This window comes from Colias philodice, chromosome 16 (genome assembly GCF_061535455.1).
Source record: "Colias philodice isolate Cphi_HAF_F1 chromosome 16, ilColPhil1 Martin Lab GWU primary, whole genome shotgun sequence".
NCBI lineage: Eukaryota > Metazoa > Arthropoda > Insecta > Lepidoptera > Pieridae > Colias > Colias philodice.
This window is the reverse complement of record NC_143101.1, coordinates 619,355-637,712: the sequence shown is the minus strand read 5'-3', so window position 1 is coordinate 637,712 and position 18,358 is coordinate 619,355. Positions and strand designations below refer to the sequence as shown.

The window sequence follows — 18,358 nt, the reverse complement described above, 5'->3', positions numbered from 1 at the left end:
ATGGATAACATGGTTTGATTACTGTCGGCACTTCTATTTACTTTGAAAACGTAAAAAAGTTGTTGTAGTAACATAACTACTGAAGATGGACATATGGTATCGCGGACTTTCTTGTAGATATTAATCCATTCTATAATACCGTAGAACATTTTTTTGTTCTATCTTCAATAGATTCCGCAGCGCACGCGATGACAGAAGTTTTATTGAGGATTTTTTTACACCTTGGGTTACATTATTGCATTTTTGGTAAGGATCTCTAATTTTTTTGAAAATGCAATATAGCCTATGTTGCTCAGTAAAGATGCAGCTTTCTAATGGTGAAAGAATTTTTTAAATCGGTCCAGTAGTTTTTGCGTGAAAACCATACATACATACATACATACATACTTACATACTTACAAACTTTTCCTCTTTATAATATTAGTATAGATGTTATTTTATGACTATAATAATAAAAAAAATATCATATCTAATCATACGTTTATGCGCCAAATTCAACAATCTTGGAGCCCTTATTTCCAAAAATTAGATTTTTCTTTTTAGAAATTACACTACAGTATAGTCAAAATAGTTAAGAACTTTGTGCGTTCCAAAAAAAATTTAGGATTTAGATTTTTTTTCTTTTGCACAGCGTCAGAATATAATCGTCGTCAACTTATTCTGTATGTTGGAACAATTCAATAAAGTGTGTTAATCTTTCCAGCCCTCGGCGATTAATTTCATAACATGGATGGCAATGTTTCAAATCTTTTTAGCCACTGTTTTACATTTCTGTGTCTTTCGGTAATCGGAATTAATAATTGCAGGGATGTTACAGTTAACATCACACAGACATCACACAAATACATCTGAAATTTAATTTAGAATATTATATGATATATACAATAGCTACATATTTTATTACATTAAAATAGTTAAAGGAATTTACCTTATCACCAACGAGCCAATTATTTTTGTTCAAATTAATTTCTAAATAGTCCAATGCACGATACCATTCCTCCGTTTTTGTTTCTGGAACCGGCCAATTTCCAGCAAAATAACACGACTATAAAAAAAATTATGAGATTTTTTATGAATTCAAACACGTCTTGTAGGTATAATGTTCAAGTTTCAAATTACTACTTACAATTATTTCGCTATCCAACGGGAACAACCTGCCAGAGTTATAAAATAGCATTTCATTTACTTTTGCTCTCTCGAGGGGATCAATTGGATATAGATCTTGCGCAGACGTTTTCTGACATAAATATATAGCAGCAGCGTGACTATCTAGAATTGTTTTGTCTCCAATAACCAATGCCGGCACTTTTTGCAATGGATTAATCTGAAAATAATGTTTGACTATTAAGTTTTTTACTGCTTCATTTTCTATTAATTGTGGAAAGATGACCGTCATGTTAACAGCTATAAGCATTTAATATCATTGACTATACATAGTTGAAATCTCTGTACAAATATCATACGTTACCTTATAGTACTCTTCAGTCTTCTGTTCACTGGTAAATAAATCTACTTTATTCACAACTAATTCGATATCAAGCAGTGATGCAGTCATCATCAAAAACCGAACTGGCGGAGAAGCCTCGTCTGCATATAATACAGGTTTTTCAGACATTATTTGTTTTCTGAAAAATATACCAAATGTAAGTACTAAAAATCATATACCGTATAATTGTTGCATCGATATCTTATTAATAATTATCTTAAGATAATAATATTATCTTGAGTTTAAAGATAATAATATGTAGAAAAATCAATTGCATTCCGGGTCAAGCATTAGTCAATAAATGTATGAGCATTTAATCCTTAAAATTTACTCGTTTTTTTTTAAATTATGCACTATTATGCAATTGATTATAAAATAGCTAACAATCGGTAAATGCAATTTTTTTTCCATAGCAATATGAAACAAACTTTTTTATTTTAATAATCATATGAATATCATATTTATTTAACACTTACATAGCGTGTTGTCGGCACTGTAATCCATATGGAATAAAGTATCTCATTGTTTTCTTCATACTCAGGATCATTTTAAAGACAACTTGTGTAAACAAACCTGTTCTAGGTAACTAACCATACTGTCTTCGAAGTTTATTGTTTACGCTGAATAAACATCGCTTGATCAATTCAGGAATAAAAATGAAGTCACAATAAATAAAACATTAGCGAAATCCATGACAAAACGAACACCTTTTTTAAATCTTATTTAAATGTATGAGCCGAAACCATTAGGTTATAACAATCATATCGGTTCAAACTTTTGGAAGATCTGTTACAATTTTCAATGTGTAAAATTGAATTGAGGGTAGATAAACATAGCTCTAATCGATAAACTTAATTTGCATACCGAAATATGTTAAATGACGTAGTTCTAAATACTGTTAAATCCTAAAGGATATAAAATATTTGCTCCAATCGGACACAATATTGAGTATTTTTATTCGCTTTTTTATGTTGTTCTCAAGTATGAAATTTTTCACAGAAGATAAACCACTATTATGCCATTACTATTATTGATTTAATTATGGAACCTCATTGAAAATACATAGACTTAAAAATTAACAAAAGAAAATAAAATCCTATTGTCCACTGTCGTAAGCCTCACGTTTTGTTGTCATGGCATAATTGTTTGTATAAATTAACATGTAAGTTAATCATTAAAATTAAAAAAAAAAACTAAGTACAAAACTAACGAAAAATATTACTTAAAAATGGGTAAAGTTGGAAGCAAACCGCTTGCCTCGTTAAAGTAAGTACCTATTGATATTATTTAAATAGTTATAGCATACTAGCATTCCCCGCGTAGCTTCGTCTGCTATTCAACGAACTACTTTAACAGTTCTTTGAGGAACTCAAGGCATTCGTGCAAACGGTATGAATATCGGTGCAGTAGTTTCAAGTTTGTGAGTTTATCGCGAACAGTCACGGAAGGTCTTTTTAACCAACTTCATTATAATATTACGTAGTGATAATGATAAGATATATGAAAATTTGTTACATAATAAAATGTTCCATGCACATCTAATTGACAATAGACCATACGTTTCAATGCCCAGACACTGCACGTTGTGGAAAGCTGACCGGAGTCCAGCGTGTAGATCGGTGATGATGGCGTTAGATGCGATGAACATTAGCGTCACTGAAGTAGACGTGGACATGGATAAAGCTGAACATAAGGGTCAGGATATTGTGTGCGTAAGTTCATCTTTCCTTATCTTTCTTATATATAAAAATGAATCGCAAAATGTGTTGGTAAGCGCATAACTCGAGAACGGCTGAACCTTTATTATATTCCTTGAAGTACGAGGATTGTTCTTATGTAGCGAAAACGTAAACATATACCACGGGCGAAGCCGGGGCGGACCGCTAGTACTTAATATTTTAGCTTATCAATGTGTCTAAACCTAAATAAATTATAGAGTATGCATCAAAGCTATATTTTTGTTACTTATCTCTTTTGAAAATGTTGTATTTTAATAATATGATAATTTTACAGGCTGATTAAACATTAATAATGTATATTATTATTATTTAAGTAAACATATAATATATGTATAATATACAATGCGCGTTATCTGGTTGCATTGTTTAGCATCAGTTGAGAAACTCGCTCACCTTCGTTATGCATACTAGTTCTATTTATAGTATTATAATATAATAATAATAATAATAAAGCCTTTATTTCCGAAAAAGTTGACATATATAAACATACAATTTAGAGATTACTTAACACTTAAAAACAAATTTCACTATAAAATATCCCTAATTTCGGTATGCCTTACGGCAAAGGCCTCCTCCAACTCTTTCCATTGTACCCTGTCTGCTGCCACCCTTGTCCAAAAGGGCCCTGCGGTCGTTTTTAATTCGTCCTCCCATCTCCTAGCTTTGCGACCCCGGCTCCTTACTCCATCCCTAGGGTACCAGACAGTAACCTGTTTGCTCCATTTTTCTTTTTTGCAGCGGAGCATATGTCCAGTCCATCTCCATTTTAGTTGGTCGATGTTTTTAAGGATGTCTGTTAATTTTGTTTTATGTCTGATGTCTGTACTCCTAACTTTGTCTTTTAGTTTCAGACCCAGCATGCTCCTTTCCATACCTCTTTGACAACTTGCTAGTTTATCCCTATGGCGTTTAGTTAGAGCCCAGGTTTCGCAGCCGTATGTTATACAGGGTAGGATGCAGGTATCAAACGTTTTCTTCTTGATCTTAATTCCCAGAGTCTTGCTTTTCATGATTTCTTTCATGGCCCAGTATTTCTTCCATCCTGTTGCAATTCTTTTATCTATTTCTTTGGACATTTGATCATTAGGTGATATAATCTGGCCGAGATACACATATTCCTCTACATATTCAAGTTTTTGTCCATTGATGGTTATGTCTATGGGTGATGAATTCGTCATTACTTTAGTTTTACTAGAGTTCATTTCTAGACCCACTTCCCTGCTTCTGTCTGCTAAAGTTTGTATCATGGATTCCAGTAGTAGCGGGTCTTCTTCTAATAACACCAAGTCATCAGCAAATCTGAGATTATTCAATCTTGATCCATTTATGTTAAGTCCCACATGCTCCCATTCTAGTTTCCTGAACATTTGTTCTAGCACTGCTGTAAACAGCTTTGGTGAGAGTGGATCACCCTGTCTGACACCCCTTTCAATTGGAAAAACATCTCCCATTGATTCCAGTCGGACACTAGCTTTACTTTCCTTATATATGTTTTTGATAATGTCTATGTATAAATTTGGAATTCCCTGCTCTTTTAAGCTTTGCCATACGAATTCGTGTTTGAGACTATCGAAAGCTTTAGAGTAATCTATAAATGCCAGATAAATAGTTTTATTGTACTCATTGTATTTTTGGATAAGCTGTTTAATTGTATGTATTTGATCAATCGTACTGAATCCTTTTCTGAAACCAGCCTGTTCTATCGGTTGGTTTTCGTCTAGTTGGTTTGATACTCTGTCCAGGATAACTTTTGCGAAAACTTTATATACGTTCGAAATGAGAGATATGGGCCTGTAATTCCCTATATCGTCCTTTGCACCTTTCTTGTACAAAAGTATTATGTGCGATTCTGCCCAATTGCTTGGAATACTGCTTGTATATAAAATCTCATTAAAGATCCTGGTAAGTATTGGGACTAGTTCTGTGATTGTCCCTTTCATCAGTTCATTTGTAATTTTGTCAGGACCAGGCGATTTTTCCATCTTTTGACTTTTAATAGCTTTCTCTACTTCCGATTGTAATATTTCTGGTATATCTTCCTTAGCTTCCGTCGTGTATTGTTGTATTTGAACATGTCTTCTTTCAGTTGTCTGTGTGTTAGCCTGATTTGAATATAATGAACGATAATAGTTTGTCGCTATACTCTTGACTTTATTACGAGTTGTAACTTGCAGTTCTTTGTCTCTTAGCTTTGGTATCCATTCTTTTCCTTTTTCTCTAAGTTCTTTAAGTGCTTTCTTTGTGCCTCCCGTTTTGATAATATAATTTTCCAGGGTTTTGTGTCGTCTATTTATTCTATCTTTCCTCATATTTTCGCGGATCTGTTTGCTAAGATTGGAGATTTCTTTTTGGTTTTCTTTCTTATTAAGTATCAGTCTCTTTCTGTCTTGAATAAGTTTTAAAGTTGTTTCACTTAAATAGGGTTCTTTCTTCTTGTTTGTTGTTGTACTTGCCTGTTCTTGGAGCTTGTTTTCTACTTTTTTGTATTTCTCATCTAGTGACATATTTGAGTTAACAACTTCCATTAAGTCTTCTGTAGTTTCGAATTTCTCCCCCTTTTTGCGCGTTAAGTAAATATTTTGAACGGCTCTTGGTCTAGGCTTCTTTAAACCACTTGCTTTGAGACAGCTACGTACCATACGGTGGTTGGTATTAAAGTTTAGGTTTTTCACTATTCCCGTATCACTAAATAACTTCGCTTTGTTGGTTATTATGTAATCAATTTCATTTCTGACCTTTCCGTCTGGAGATATCCATGTCCATTTGTTGTTGAGCCTTTTGCGAAAAATGGAATTAAGAAGTGTTAAATTTTGCTCAAGCAAGAATTCTACTAACTTTTCTCCATTTCTACTTCTTTTACCTTTCCCATATTTCCCTATTATATGTTCTTCTCCAGTTATTTGGGTACCTACTTGTGCATTGAAATCCCCCATGAGTACTAAATTGTTTTGAGAATATTTTTCTGAAAATTCCCTTAGTTTATCATAGAATGTATCTATTTCTGCTTTTGATGCTTGCTCTGTTGGCGAGTAGACTTGAATTAATGTCCAGTTTTTCTTATGTTTGGGTAATTTAATGTGTATTGCCGCTATTCTATCTGATATTCCTTCAAACGCGTCGATGTAGTTCTTGAGTTTTAACTTCACCAAAAAACCTACTCCTCTATGTCCAGAGACTTCGCCTTTATAGTACATAATATAATTACTTCTCTCTTCTATTCCTTCTCCTAGTCTCCGCATTTCACTTATGCCCAAGATGTCCCACTTGATGGTTTCTATAGCTAACTCTAGTTCTTTCAAACTTTCTTCTGTTCTCAAGGTTCGCGTATTAAGTGTACATATATATAAATTACTTTGTTTTTGTATATCTTTTTTTGTGTTGAATTTAGTTGGCAGATTTGTTGGAGGGTGGTGGTCGTCTTCCCCCACGGTGACCAGCCGGCTTGGGGGGCATTTTCTTGATGTTTGTCTTATATCTATATTTGTTTTATTATTTCTTTGTTTGTTCCGGTCGGAGGGGGCCTTTACTTGTTTTTTGAAATCTCTGAAACAGAGGCGGATCGTTCGCGCGATACATATGTAAGGATGCTTGGCTTGATTACTCCTCTTTGGGTCTTAGCATTTTCATCATACTTTGTGTTCAGTTTTTTCTGAGATGAATCGGTTGGAGAACCTGATTGTTCTCTTTTCCTTTTTTCACGATGGCTGTTGTTGGGTTTCTTTACAATTAGCTTATCGTATTTTATAAATGCTACATTCCCATTTTTTCTTTCTATTTCCACTTGTTGCTGTAATTTTTTACGTGTCTCTAGTACTTCTTTAGAGTAATCCTCTTTTACATATACGCCTGGAGGAAGGTTTCGCTTGTTTTTCAAAATTATATGTTTCTTCCATATAGTTGTTAGTGATATTATAACTGGACGGTTCTTATCTGATTGTTTTCCGATTCTTTTAATATTACTTATTTCTTGACTATCTAGATGTATTCCTGATTCCACAACAGTTTCTTTCACTAAATCCACTAGTTCTATTTCTGTCTTCCCCTTTTCTTCAATGCCGAAAAGAATTAAATTTTTTCCTCGTTTTTCCTTTTCTAAAAAAGATATTTTTTGTTCCAAATTACTGACTTTAGTTTTAAGGTTGTTATTTTCTTCTATCAATAATTTCATCTTTTCGTCTAAGGCCTCCATTACATTTTTCGTTATTGCTGTTGTTAATGTATTTGTTTGTTCGTTAAATTTTTCGTTAATTTTTGAAAACAAAATTTCCATTTGTTTTTCCATATTATTTTTGGGTAATTCGGCTTTGAATGCTGGTAACACTATTACTACTATTTATGGTTGAAATGTCAAAGTCAATGTTTGTTGTCACTTGTCACTGACAGTTTGTTTGATATTTGACAGTTATTGTTCAGTGGAATGTTAACGTTTTTTTTTTTAGGTTATACTAATCAAATAAAAACAGTGATTTGTTTTGGGAAGCACTGTATCAAACACTTTAACACTATTTTGGGATGTTTTTAAGCTCTAGGTAAGATTTAAGCCTAATATGAGTTTAAATTGTCACTTTTGCACTATTATTTCAATAATATTCACAGAGATCACTTTCGTACGTCTTTACACTTTCGTCACCGGAACCGGAACGTATAGTATTATAATTGTTATATTATTTTTAATGTTTTCATTGCATAATTAATTTATGAATAGAGTTTAATGAGAAAACAACTATATAAAGACAGTAAAAAAATACCCTGCTTTTAAATATCTATATATTTTTTCACTGCTTTACAGATGAATCCTCTTCAAACTTTACCGATATTTAAAGATAAGGAATTAATTTTGACCGACAGGTAAACTTATTTTTTTTTTACTAATAAAATACCTTCCCGTCACATAGCATTGTTAACTTTTTTTTTTTTTTCTTTATATTGCTTAGAACGTAGAATTTAGATGTTTAATATTATACTAGCAATAGAAATTCTTCAATAAGCTTTGCCCAGCACACCGCACATGAAGTTTCTTCAAGAATTTTTCAATTAGAACCCGTAATTCCTGAGATAAGCGCGTTCAAACAAACACTCGAGAATGTATAGTATAGATACTACCTATTCATTAATAAATATTCTTTGGTTTAGCCACGTAATAAACACCTACTTGGCGTCACGGTACAGTAGTTTGGATCAACTACTGCCCCGCGACCCGGGTGGACGGGCTGTGGTAGACCAGCTTCTCTGCTACAACTGTGGAGTGCTTCAACCACGATACAGGAACTCTGCTGTTAGTTACTGAATCTATGATAATACTCGAATTGCATATTTTATGTATGTACTTGTAATATGCTTTCAAGGCTAAAGCACTGAATATCTTATAGTTTTGGGTAAGTAAATGGACAGAAACACCCATGATTTGGGATTCAATAACATTTTACCTGTCTCGGATATCGTTCTCACCGTACAAACTTATAATTTATATAAACTACACTTTTTCTGAAGGTGTTTCATTTTCACATGATTTTCACCATGATGAATTTTTAGTTAGGTAGTTAGTTACAATTTATTAATACTATTTCCGAATTTTTATTATACATAAATTAATAATCTTTGGAACGCTTCAGGATCCAATAATATACGAGAACTGCCGTTACGTGTTACCAGATCATATGTTTGAAATTGAAAACTCCTACGCTGATCTGGAAACAATTTTGTCTCACCGGCCGTGGCTGACGGGATCCTTGCTAACTCTGGCTGATATTTCTATAGCTGCCACGATCAGCACACTTAATATTCTCGTACCAGTGGATAAGACCAAGTAATTTATGTTTATTAAATTTTTCTCTTTGTACGATATAAGATTTAGATATAAATTGTTCTACAATGTACTCAAACTGAAATTGTAACTAAAATTGTATATTTTTTTATGGAACAAATAAAGCTTTATTTATTTATTTACGATATAAAAATGTATGATTAGTTGTGTACAACGTACAAGAACTGAATAAGGAAACACTGAAAGGAAAAGTTTGAATCACATTTGTCAGCAGTTAAGCTGATACAATAAAAGATAACTGAACGAAACCAGCACTAAATTTTAACTTATTATAAAATGATAAATTAAGTTGTGAAGTAGGTATTTATTACACGAATAAGAGTATTTTTTGGTTAACCTTAAATCTACTTTTTGAAGGTACCCAAATCTTTATAGTTGGTTGTTCAAAATGTCAGAAGAAAGTTTTTATTCCACTGCAAATATCAAAGGATTGGATGAATTCGCCAAAAGAATAGGCGAGTTGCTAAATCTTGAACCTTCGTAAAAGTAATTTCTTTTGTAAAACACATCAAATATTACTTTTATTATACAAATATAATATGGTAGACTAGAAATGAAACAAAAATTATGACAAATATTTTATTTCGTTTTTTTTTACAGATAGTGGAGAATATTATGCAAATGAGTTCAAAGCTTGCCCACGAAGTTCTCTTGCTCGTCGTTCTCAGAATCTTATTTCGCCGGAGGAAAATATAGATGTCAAATAAAAATCATGTTTTTACAAAATAAATTATATTTATTATAACGAATGGCACATTTTTCTTACATAATGTTATTGATATCGGTACTTTTATTAGTTCCAATATGGTAAAATATGTAACAGTTTTTAGTAGTGTTTTCGCTTCAATCGTATGCAATGTAAGACATCGACCAAGTTCACCTTTTTAAGAGGTCCTCTGTGAAATGTGGGTTGATGCTAGGAAAATGTACAATACAAACCATTAATACAAGATCCTTGATGAATTAAATTATTTATTTTGTATTCAAATCTCAAGCAATGTTGCAAATAAAAATATCTTACAGAATCGATTAAAGTAAAAGTACGTAACTTCTTCTTTTTTGTCTAAAGTACGTAACTAATTTAAGTCGATTCATTTAATCGATACCAACCATAGACAATTCATTATTGTTATAGAACATCACTATGTGGAATCCACCTGTCATGCCTATACATGTCAAAAATTCCAAAGTTTGTTATGTAGAGGGGTGGAAATAAGTTGTAGTCGTACAACAAGGTGCAAGTTCTGTAATTAATTATGTAGATTATCAATGCTATTGTTCACTAAGAATCCGCTGTGAAACGTAAAAACTATTCAGTTATTCTCATGGAACGTGAAGAAAGTTTATTGTGAAAGGTATACTTCGACTAGGTATGCCGTCATCAATTTCGGATGTGTAATAAAGACTTAATTGTCACAAACGTGGTTCTATACTAAATCAAAAGTTGTTTGATTGGGAAATAGATTAAATATACTTTGTAATACATATGTCGGGATTTCAACCTCGTGATACAATGCCCAAGATGGGGCACGTAACAGATTTGCGAGAGCAATGGTTGGTGCGAGCTGACGGCGCGCTGGCTCATCGCCTCCAAGACCGTGAGATTTCGTCGCATCTCTGTGAAAACAGGTATCGCAATCAACAGATACGTGAAGACTTCCCAGTAGCTTTAAACGAACAGAGGGATATCGAACACGAAGTACAATTGCGCGAACTCGCGCGCCGTCGACAAGCGGAGATAGACGCAGAAATAGCGCGAGAAATGGCTGAAATCAATATAAGACGACAACGACGCGTACATAATCCTGAAATGCTTGTCCAGCCCAGTTCGTCGAAAGCAACACCAGCGCCTCCGCCTCCTGACATTAACCCTGACGAATTGGGTCTATGTGCCTCTGAACTTGAAGAAATGAGGCGAAGGCTAGAACAGGAAGAGCGAGATGCTCGTTTAGCCAGACAATTAAGTCATGAAGTTGAGGGTAATGAGGCGATACTAGCGGACATGAAATGCGCAGTCGAAGCGCAAGACGGCGAGCTCGCGCGCCTCTTACAGGAGAGGGAATATAAGAAACTACAAAGAGCAAAAGAGAAAGCACGACAAAAAGCACTCTTGAAGAAACAACAGAGATTGGCGCAGAGAGAAATACCCCCAGAACCACCTCAAACAATGCTCTGTGATGCTTACAGTAATCCCAGAGACATGATACGCCAGAATGGTATACGATTATGCAAATCAGTTGACTCTGACCTCAATTATGTTGAACCGTTTGAAAAGGAATGTATACAATCAAAAGCCAGTGCCTTACAGTCTAAAGAAATATCAAAACAGTATTACGCACAAGAACCTGGAACTTCTAGCTCGAATCTGAACATTTCACACAACCATTCCAGATCTTTTGAATCTAAGCCTCCTGTGAATCTCAATACGTCTATACATCATCGGCAGCCACCACCACCTCCAACCACCAGCAAAAAGCCGAGATTTCCGGACCCAGTGAGCATTAGACCAGCTTCTCACTACCCTACAGATAATATTCTTTCAGACAACGATGCACACTCATCGATGCCTCACAGTGTAAGTGAAAACAATAACTTATATAGCTCAGCGTTCCCTTCAGACATGAATGTGCCACCCCCAAGAATGGGTTACGATAAATCTGACCCTTCCAAACGATTATCCGTTATATCTGATATAACTGCAGAAGGACTTGCTAAGAAAAAGAGCAAGCAAGCCGATTTAAATAAGAAGCGACGGGGCTGTAAAATACAATAAAAATTTAGTTTTATATATTTCATATCATACTTTCTCCTAATAAGAATTCAATTTTTTTTATAATAATTTAATGAATGCCATTTTAATTCTTATGTTAATGAATCTAGAAAAAATATGAAAGTCTGAACTGAATATACAAGCAAAGCAAAAGTACACTAATTTATAATATTTTATTTTACGTTCATAGCAAGGCATTACATTTTTTGTTTATATTTTTTTCGATTATAACAATAAAAAATAATTTTCTTCGACATCACTCCACTGAATTGATTTAATCAACTTTTTTTTTTTCATAAAACCAGACAAATGTAGTTTTTTAAATATTGCATGATTTGCACATTAAAAACTGGCTGTTAAAATTCCACAATTTTTTCATATTAGATCTGAATAATGGAACAAGAAACTTTTTAAAGGACTTTTTTTAAAATATTCTTATTGAATTTAGTTATTTTTCTAAGTATTTATTTTATTTTACTATTCTCTGTGGATGTACCTGCAGGATATTTACCAATGAGCCATTTTGAATTAAGATTTGTTACTTTTTAAGGCTATGTATAGCCAGGGTTTTTATTTAGATAATAACAATTAATTTCTTATTTTAAGGTTATTTTACTTAAATATTTAAAAGATAACGTGTCCTTAATAATTAACACAGGGCACATGTATAATTTTGGCCATTTGATACAAATTTTGCATTGTTAAATTTTTGTTTACTTAATTATTATCAACATTCCAAACATGTGATTAAATTTATTTATCATTTAATTTTAAGTTCAAGATCACATTTTCCAGAAGAAAATTTGTTACTTTTGATTGGAAAACTTGATTCTGTGTTCTCATTTGATGTGTGAATTTTTTTTCTAATTTAGATTTAATATAAGTATAAATTATAAATGCTCAATTATTGTCAATTAATGACTAGTCTTAAAAAAAAATTCATTTGATTGTACTTAACATTAACTGTCTTATTACAAATATAAAAAACCGGCCAAGTGCGAGTCGGGCTCGCGCACAAAGGGTTCCGTAGCAGCAAATATAATAAATTACAGTTAAATCAACCTATCTCAAAAACTATAAGAGATACTTTGATCAAACCAAAAATCGTTGAAAGAGTTAATTAGCATGCATCACCTCTATTTTTTTTAGAATTTTATACCCCGTAGTTATAAAAATAGAGGGGGGGGGACATACTTTTTACGACTTTGAGAGCTGATATCTCAAAAACCGTTCACTTTAAGAAAAATGTTTTTTAGAAAACTTTATATCATTTTAAAAGACCTTTCCATTGATACCCCACACGGGTATGTACATCGAAAAAAAAAATTTCATCCCTCAGTTACATGTATGGGGGGCCCCACCCCCAATTCTTTTTTTTACTATTTAGTGTCATATTTTTGTAGCGGTTCATACAACACATATTCCCATCAAATTTCATCACTGTAGTACTTATAGTTTCCGAGTAAATCGGCTGTGACAGACGGACAGACGGACAGACGGACAGACGGACAGACGGACATGACGAAACTATAAGGGCGCTTGTGCACTACAAGGAATTTTACTGTCCGGCATTCCGATTTTTTACGGTCCGGTGTAGCATGAAAAAACCGATGAATTGCTTGTGCACCTGTCCGTCTTTACTCGGATCAGTGCGGTACAGTTCAAGGAAGTTTGGCGGTATAATGCTATCATAAATGATTGTTTTTGCATTTTACAAGAAACGAGTAAAAAATATAGAAGGTGAAATATTATATTATGTACTTCGTTATAATAAAAAGTAAAGTTTCGTAAGAGATTTAAAATGCGTGTTTCACTTATTTATTTTAATCGGTGACGAGGAGCTAAAGCTATTCCCACTTGAACTTTAACTTACCAACACTTACTTAGATAATAATTATAGGTCAATGCTTGGTCAATGTATATAAAATAACAATACCGACTTCTCAAATCTCATTGCCAACTAAAAGAAAGTAAAACAAGAGCTTGCTTTTAATTGGCATATGCAGTAAAAACAGTAAAATCCAAGCAAGTGGGCATTCGAAAACAATTATACCTACAGCGACTCGTAGACACAAAAAACCATCCGGAATAGGGAAAAGTAAAATGTCGGACAGTAAAATTACGTATAGTGCACAAGCTAGTATTTAGATTAATGGCGTGCCATACCGGACCGTAAAAAATCGGAATGCCGGACCGTAAAATTCCTTGTAGTGGACAAACGCCCTAAGGGTTCCGTTTTTGCCATTTTGGCTACGGAACCCTAAAAACGGACTAACTACAAATCGAGTCTAAAACATATTAAAAACATGGTACATATAAGTAAAAATTTTATTAAAAAACATGTTTAACGTTAAACCATAGCCAAGTACGATAGATAAGGAAAGGTTTAAAGTTTAAACCACTGTACTAAAGTTAAACCTTGACTTAATCTGAGTTTAAACCAGGTTGTTGCCTGTTTAATTTTTTGTAATAAGATGGTATGAGTTTTATAGAGACTGAATTTCTTTTATGGTAACATTATTTTAACTTTGCACAATAATAACTGTAATTCTTGTTTTGAAACTAAAAAGTATTGGTTCAAAAAATGTATCTCGTCAAATATTTCATAAACAGATTTTTATATATCCATTAGGTTTAAGGTAGCTATACTGTATTAGATTGTATATTTATACCTGAAGAGGTGCTTTAATTTTATTTTATTATAATCTCGAATATTTTGTATTTAGTTAAGGTCTTCTCGAATTTATTGACATACTAATGTACCTTTATGTAACCAATGATCTGCAAAGGGTTGAGTTGAACTTGAGTATCTTTAAATATTAGACGCCATAAAATTGATAACACCAGTAGATTACAATCCAAAGAGTTAGATTATAATCCTTATCGATAGATTGTAATTTGTCGAAAATTTTTGATCAGTAATATAGTTAACTACTGCTTACAATTTAAAGTTTTGCTTACAATTTTTCGGTACCTAGACTATAAGCAATCGAAAAATAATGCGTAAAATTGCAATGCCAATAGCTATTGAATGAGCTTTCCCATTTTTCATGTAGGTAACTGGTTACATAGAGGATATTGTTTAAGGATAAGCTTTAACCGCAATGTGGCCTTTACAGTGCCTTATGGAACCGAACCAAACTCAAGAATGTGTACATGACACCTAAATATACAGTATTTTTAATTTTGTATGTTGTGTGTTTATTTCAATTTCTGCTACTAGCTAGCTTTACTGCGTGGTTTCACCTGTGGACTATATTTCTGTCTTTTAATTATTTGATGCCTTATAAAGTATAGATACTTCCCTAACTAGCTTTTCACCCGTGGCTTCGCCCGCGTTTTCAAAGAAAAACCCGCATATTTCCAGTTCCTGTGATTTCTGGGATAAAACCTATCCTATGTGTTAATCCAAGTTACCCTCTATGTGTGTACCAAATTTCATGAAAATCGGTTACGTAGTTTTTGCGTGAAGGAGTAACATACATGCAAATTTTCGCATTTATAATACCTCTTAGTAGGCTTCATTAGGTTCACCATTTATTGGACATTGACCTATTTATTGGTATATCACGATTGAATAAATCATGACCTAGGTATAGATTAATTGTTATGGGCTGCCTAACTATTGATTAACATATTTTATTTCTAGGTTGGAGAATACAAGACATTGACCTCGAATTTGATATTTTGGTTTTATGGCATTTAAATCTTATATATAAAAATGAATCGCAAAATGTGTTGGTAAGCGCATAACTCGAGAACAGCTGAACCGATTTCGATAATTCTTTTTTTATTATATTCCTTGAAGTACGAGGATGGTTTTTATGTAGAGAAAACGTAAGTACCACGGGCGAAGCCGGGGCGGACCGCTAGTGCTTTATAAATTTTTAAAGAATTTCAAAAGTTCGATCACCATCATCATCATGATCATCAAACACATCGATTTTCGAACCCGCGTCATTCCGCCATTCCGGGGCGACGCGCGCATGAGCAACTCGGTCACCCGTGATCCCAATCGTAATCGAATTTTTTCTATTCTTCAAAATTTTATAAGAGAATACATAATAGTAGCTAAACCTTAACTTAAATATTTTTATTTTACTACTAGCTGCGCTCCGCGATTTCACTCGCATGGCTCCTCTTCTGTTGGTCTTAGCGTAGTGATAATAAATATAGCCTTCCTTGATAAATGGGCTATCTAACACCGAAAGAATTTTTCAAATCGGACCAGGTAGTTCCTGAGATCTGAAGAACTCTTCAGTTTTATACATGTTTTATAATATTAGTATAAAAGATTTCTCATATAATTAGGGACTTAGGGAGTAGGTATGTGATTGGGGAAACAGTTCGAACCTTCGCACGCGTAGTCAATGGATATTCCCACGGGAATTTGATGTTTCACCGCGGGAAAAGGTTTCTATAGGCTTTAATATGACCAGGCTCTGAAAAAGCTCTAAACAAAAATCATACCTATCATTTTCGATTGCGACGTGAAAGAAAGATGAACAAAGAAACACAATTTCGTATCTTAAATGCTGTTTCGAGATATAGAAAAAGAAACTAAATATTGATTCGTGATCGCAATAGGCTCTCCGATAAATAGGTACAATAGGCACTACTCATCGCATAAATGTAGGTAAGTACCTATCTAATACATGTGTGTTGGTGCACTTTGCTTAGAATTCGACTATTAATTACTGGTAATGACACTAAAATACATTACATCTTCATAAACGCACTGTTCCGTAACGACCCAGTTGTAAGTTCTCAGGCCTACAGGAAAGTCACGGATGAATTCTACACATACCCGTGGCCCTGTCGCTGATGCGGCTTGACGGAACACAGTGGGGTTTTGGTCGGTAGGAATCCGACATAACCCACGGCCTCTTCCCCGGAGGCCGTGGGTATCTATGCAAGATTTCCCCACTAAAAAAAAAAAAAAAAAAAAGGCCTACAGGAAACGAGAACAATCATTTGCATACACTCTTGTTCATTATTTTGAAAATGTTATGTTTTACGTAATTTTGTTACCTATTATTTTAATATTATAATTTATAGGTAATCGGTCAAGTTCGATGAACCTTGTATGTGAACAATGATCGTCGATCAATAATTAGACAATTTATTACAAAGGTCTTACTTTATCAGTTAAATAAAATCATAAAATCGATACTTAACGAGCCAATTAGAAGCAGGAGAAATATTTTATTCAATGACCATGGACGTATAAAAAAAGACGGACGGTATATCGCCTAAATATTGAGTGAAGCCTAGTAATGGCGGCGAAACATCCATGCGTGTGTGCCATGTTGCCATGGCAACAGCTGTGTTGATGACAATGGCGGCTGTATTTTTTTCTATAAATTTTGCCGTAATAATTTTGTCATTAAAACATAAAAGAAATAACTTGCTTCCCTGTGGAATGTAATCCCTTGTGTTTTGTTATTTAAAATTGTACTGTTGCGACACCATTTAACCACGCAAGACGGCATTTTAAATATTTTTTGTGAAACAGTGACGCAGTTAATCAGTCGGTAGTTCACGACGTAATGGCGGCCGACTAGCTTACTATGGTGAGAGTGTGTGCGTGTTTATTGTCTTTACGCGATCGCTAGCTTACTATGGTGGCTTCACGTTGTTTGTTCGTAATACGGCGTCCGTCTTTTTTTATACGTCCATGTCAATGACAATATGTTTGCCAACAATGTACGCGGATGGTGATTATGAATAATGAATAAATTATTGTGTACTGATTGTAGGTAAGTACGCGAAACACGTATGTTCGCTTTTTAATTATTGATTCGTACGAACTACGAAGACGTCGTATGGAGTATAGTATGTATTAATTAGAGTTAGAGTATTCTACAAAAATACTTAGCTAATTTTGAAACTTTCCGACAATACTATCTTTTGGCTTATGTACCTAATTAAAGAAATACTTTCTAACAAAGACAAACATGTTCCAATTCGGACCAGCAGTTACAGCCATCACTTCTCCATACCTACCTCCTAAATATAAGTAGGTACCGGCTGGTAGATACCTACTTAATTTATCTTCACATTTAATATTATAAAGAAAGGAAAAGTAAAACTTCTATCAATTTAAATTACAAACAATTTGTTCATGGACATTAAAATGGCCTATGGGTCATTAATTATTTAAATAAGCGTGGCAGCGGAGAAAGTAATGAGCTAAGTAAATAACTATCTCGTTTTTTTTTTGCAGATTCTTATACCCCTACTACTCAAGAAAAATTGAGGCTGTTCCTCAATAGATAGTAGCTGTACTAACCACAGAACATATTATTATACAGGGTGTCCCACTATTGGTATACTAAGCGCGAAGGAACTTGTAGTTTTGCATACACTGATCACGTAAAAAATACTTTTGAAAAAAATTACGTCCAAAATTTTTTGCTAAATTTTTCCTGAAAATCCATGTTTTCTTCTCTAGCTTCGCGCAGCCGGCATATACCGCTTCTCTAATATGAGCATTTTATCTATGAAAACATAACCTTAAACGATAGCTCACGTGCTGG

The 18,358-nt window shown here is 33.7% G+C and overlaps 4 protein-coding genes across 5 annotated transcripts in view; 2 read left to right on the top strand and 2 right to left on the bottom strand.

Moving 5' to 3' along the window:
- Positions 1-18,358, bottom strand: part of LOC149481376 (uncharacterized) — a 465,629-nt gene that overhangs the window by 20,220 nt on the left and 427,051 nt on the right. The gene's annotated exons all lie outside the window — the stretch shown is intronic.
- LOC149481397 (glutathione S-transferase E14-like) lies at positions 565-2,269 on the bottom strand. The gene is made up of 5 exons (XM_089704720.1): positions 1,963-2,269; positions 1,469-1,625; positions 1,127-1,324; positions 929-1,045; positions 565-848 (listed from the first exon to the last, which is right to left on the bottom strand). Exons 1-5 carry the CDS (start codon positions 2,031-2,033, stop codon positions 720-722), a joined length of 672 nt encoding a protein of 223 aa, XP_089560846.1. The 5' UTR covers positions 2,034-2,269; the 3' UTR covers positions 565-719.
- LOC149481396 (glutathione S-transferase 1-like) lies at positions 2,901-9,759 on the top strand. 2 transcript variants are annotated; one of them, XM_089704741.1, is made up of 6 exons: positions 2,901-3,198; positions 8,015-8,073; positions 8,359-8,500; positions 8,838-9,031; positions 9,407-9,535; positions 9,650-9,759. In XM_089704741.1, exons 1-5 carry the CDS (start codon positions 3,010-3,012, stop codon positions 9,531-9,533), a joined length of 711 nt encoding a protein of 236 aa, XP_089560867.1. In that variant the 5' UTR covers positions 2,901-3,009; the 3' UTR covers positions 9,534-9,535; positions 9,650-9,759. The 2 variants fall into 2 exon arrangements, with proteins under 2 accessions (XP_089560867.1, XP_089560868.1); XM_089704742.1 differs by lacking the exon at positions 9,407-9,535.
- LOC149481395 (uncharacterized) lies at positions 10,201-12,791 on the top strand. Its single transcript, XM_089705023.1, has one exon. It carries the CDS (start codon positions 10,536-10,538, stop codon positions 11,820-11,822), a length of 1,287 nt encoding a protein of 428 aa, XP_089561149.1. The 5' UTR covers positions 10,201-10,535; the 3' UTR covers positions 11,823-12,791.

What these genes read in the sequence shown, in the direction of transcription:
- LOC149481397 (XM_089704720.1), bottom strand. Translation starts at nt 2,033, where the DNA reads ATGATCCTGAGTATGAAGAAAACAATGAGATACTTTATTCCATATGGA. An exon ending in CAGTGCCGACAACACGCTAT is followed by an intron (nt 1,626 to 1,962) that starts GTAAGTGTTAAA and finishes TATATTTTTCAG; the next exon opens with AAAACAAATAATGTCTGAAA. An exon ending in AGACTGAAGAGTACTATAAG is followed by an intron (nt 1,325 to 1,468) that starts GTAACGTATGAT and finishes CATTATTTTCAG; the next exon opens with ATTAATCCATTGCAAAAAGT.
- LOC149481396 (XM_089704741.1), top strand. Translation starts at nt 3,010, where the DNA reads ATGTTCCATGCACATCTAATTGACAATAGACCATACGTTTCAATGCCC. An exon ending in CACGATACAGGAACTCTGCT is followed by an intron (nt 8,501 to 8,837) that starts GTTAGTTACTGA and finishes GGAACGCTTCAG; the next exon opens with GATCCAATAATATACGAGAA. An exon ending in GTACCAGTGGATAAGACCAA is followed by an intron (nt 9,032 to 9,406) that starts GTAATTTATGTT and finishes TACTTTTTGAAG; the next exon opens with GTACCCAAATCTTTATAGTT.
- LOC149481395 (XM_089705023.1), top strand. Translation starts at nt 10,536, where the DNA reads ATGTCGGGATTTCAACCTCGTGATACAATGCCCAAGATGGGGCACGTA.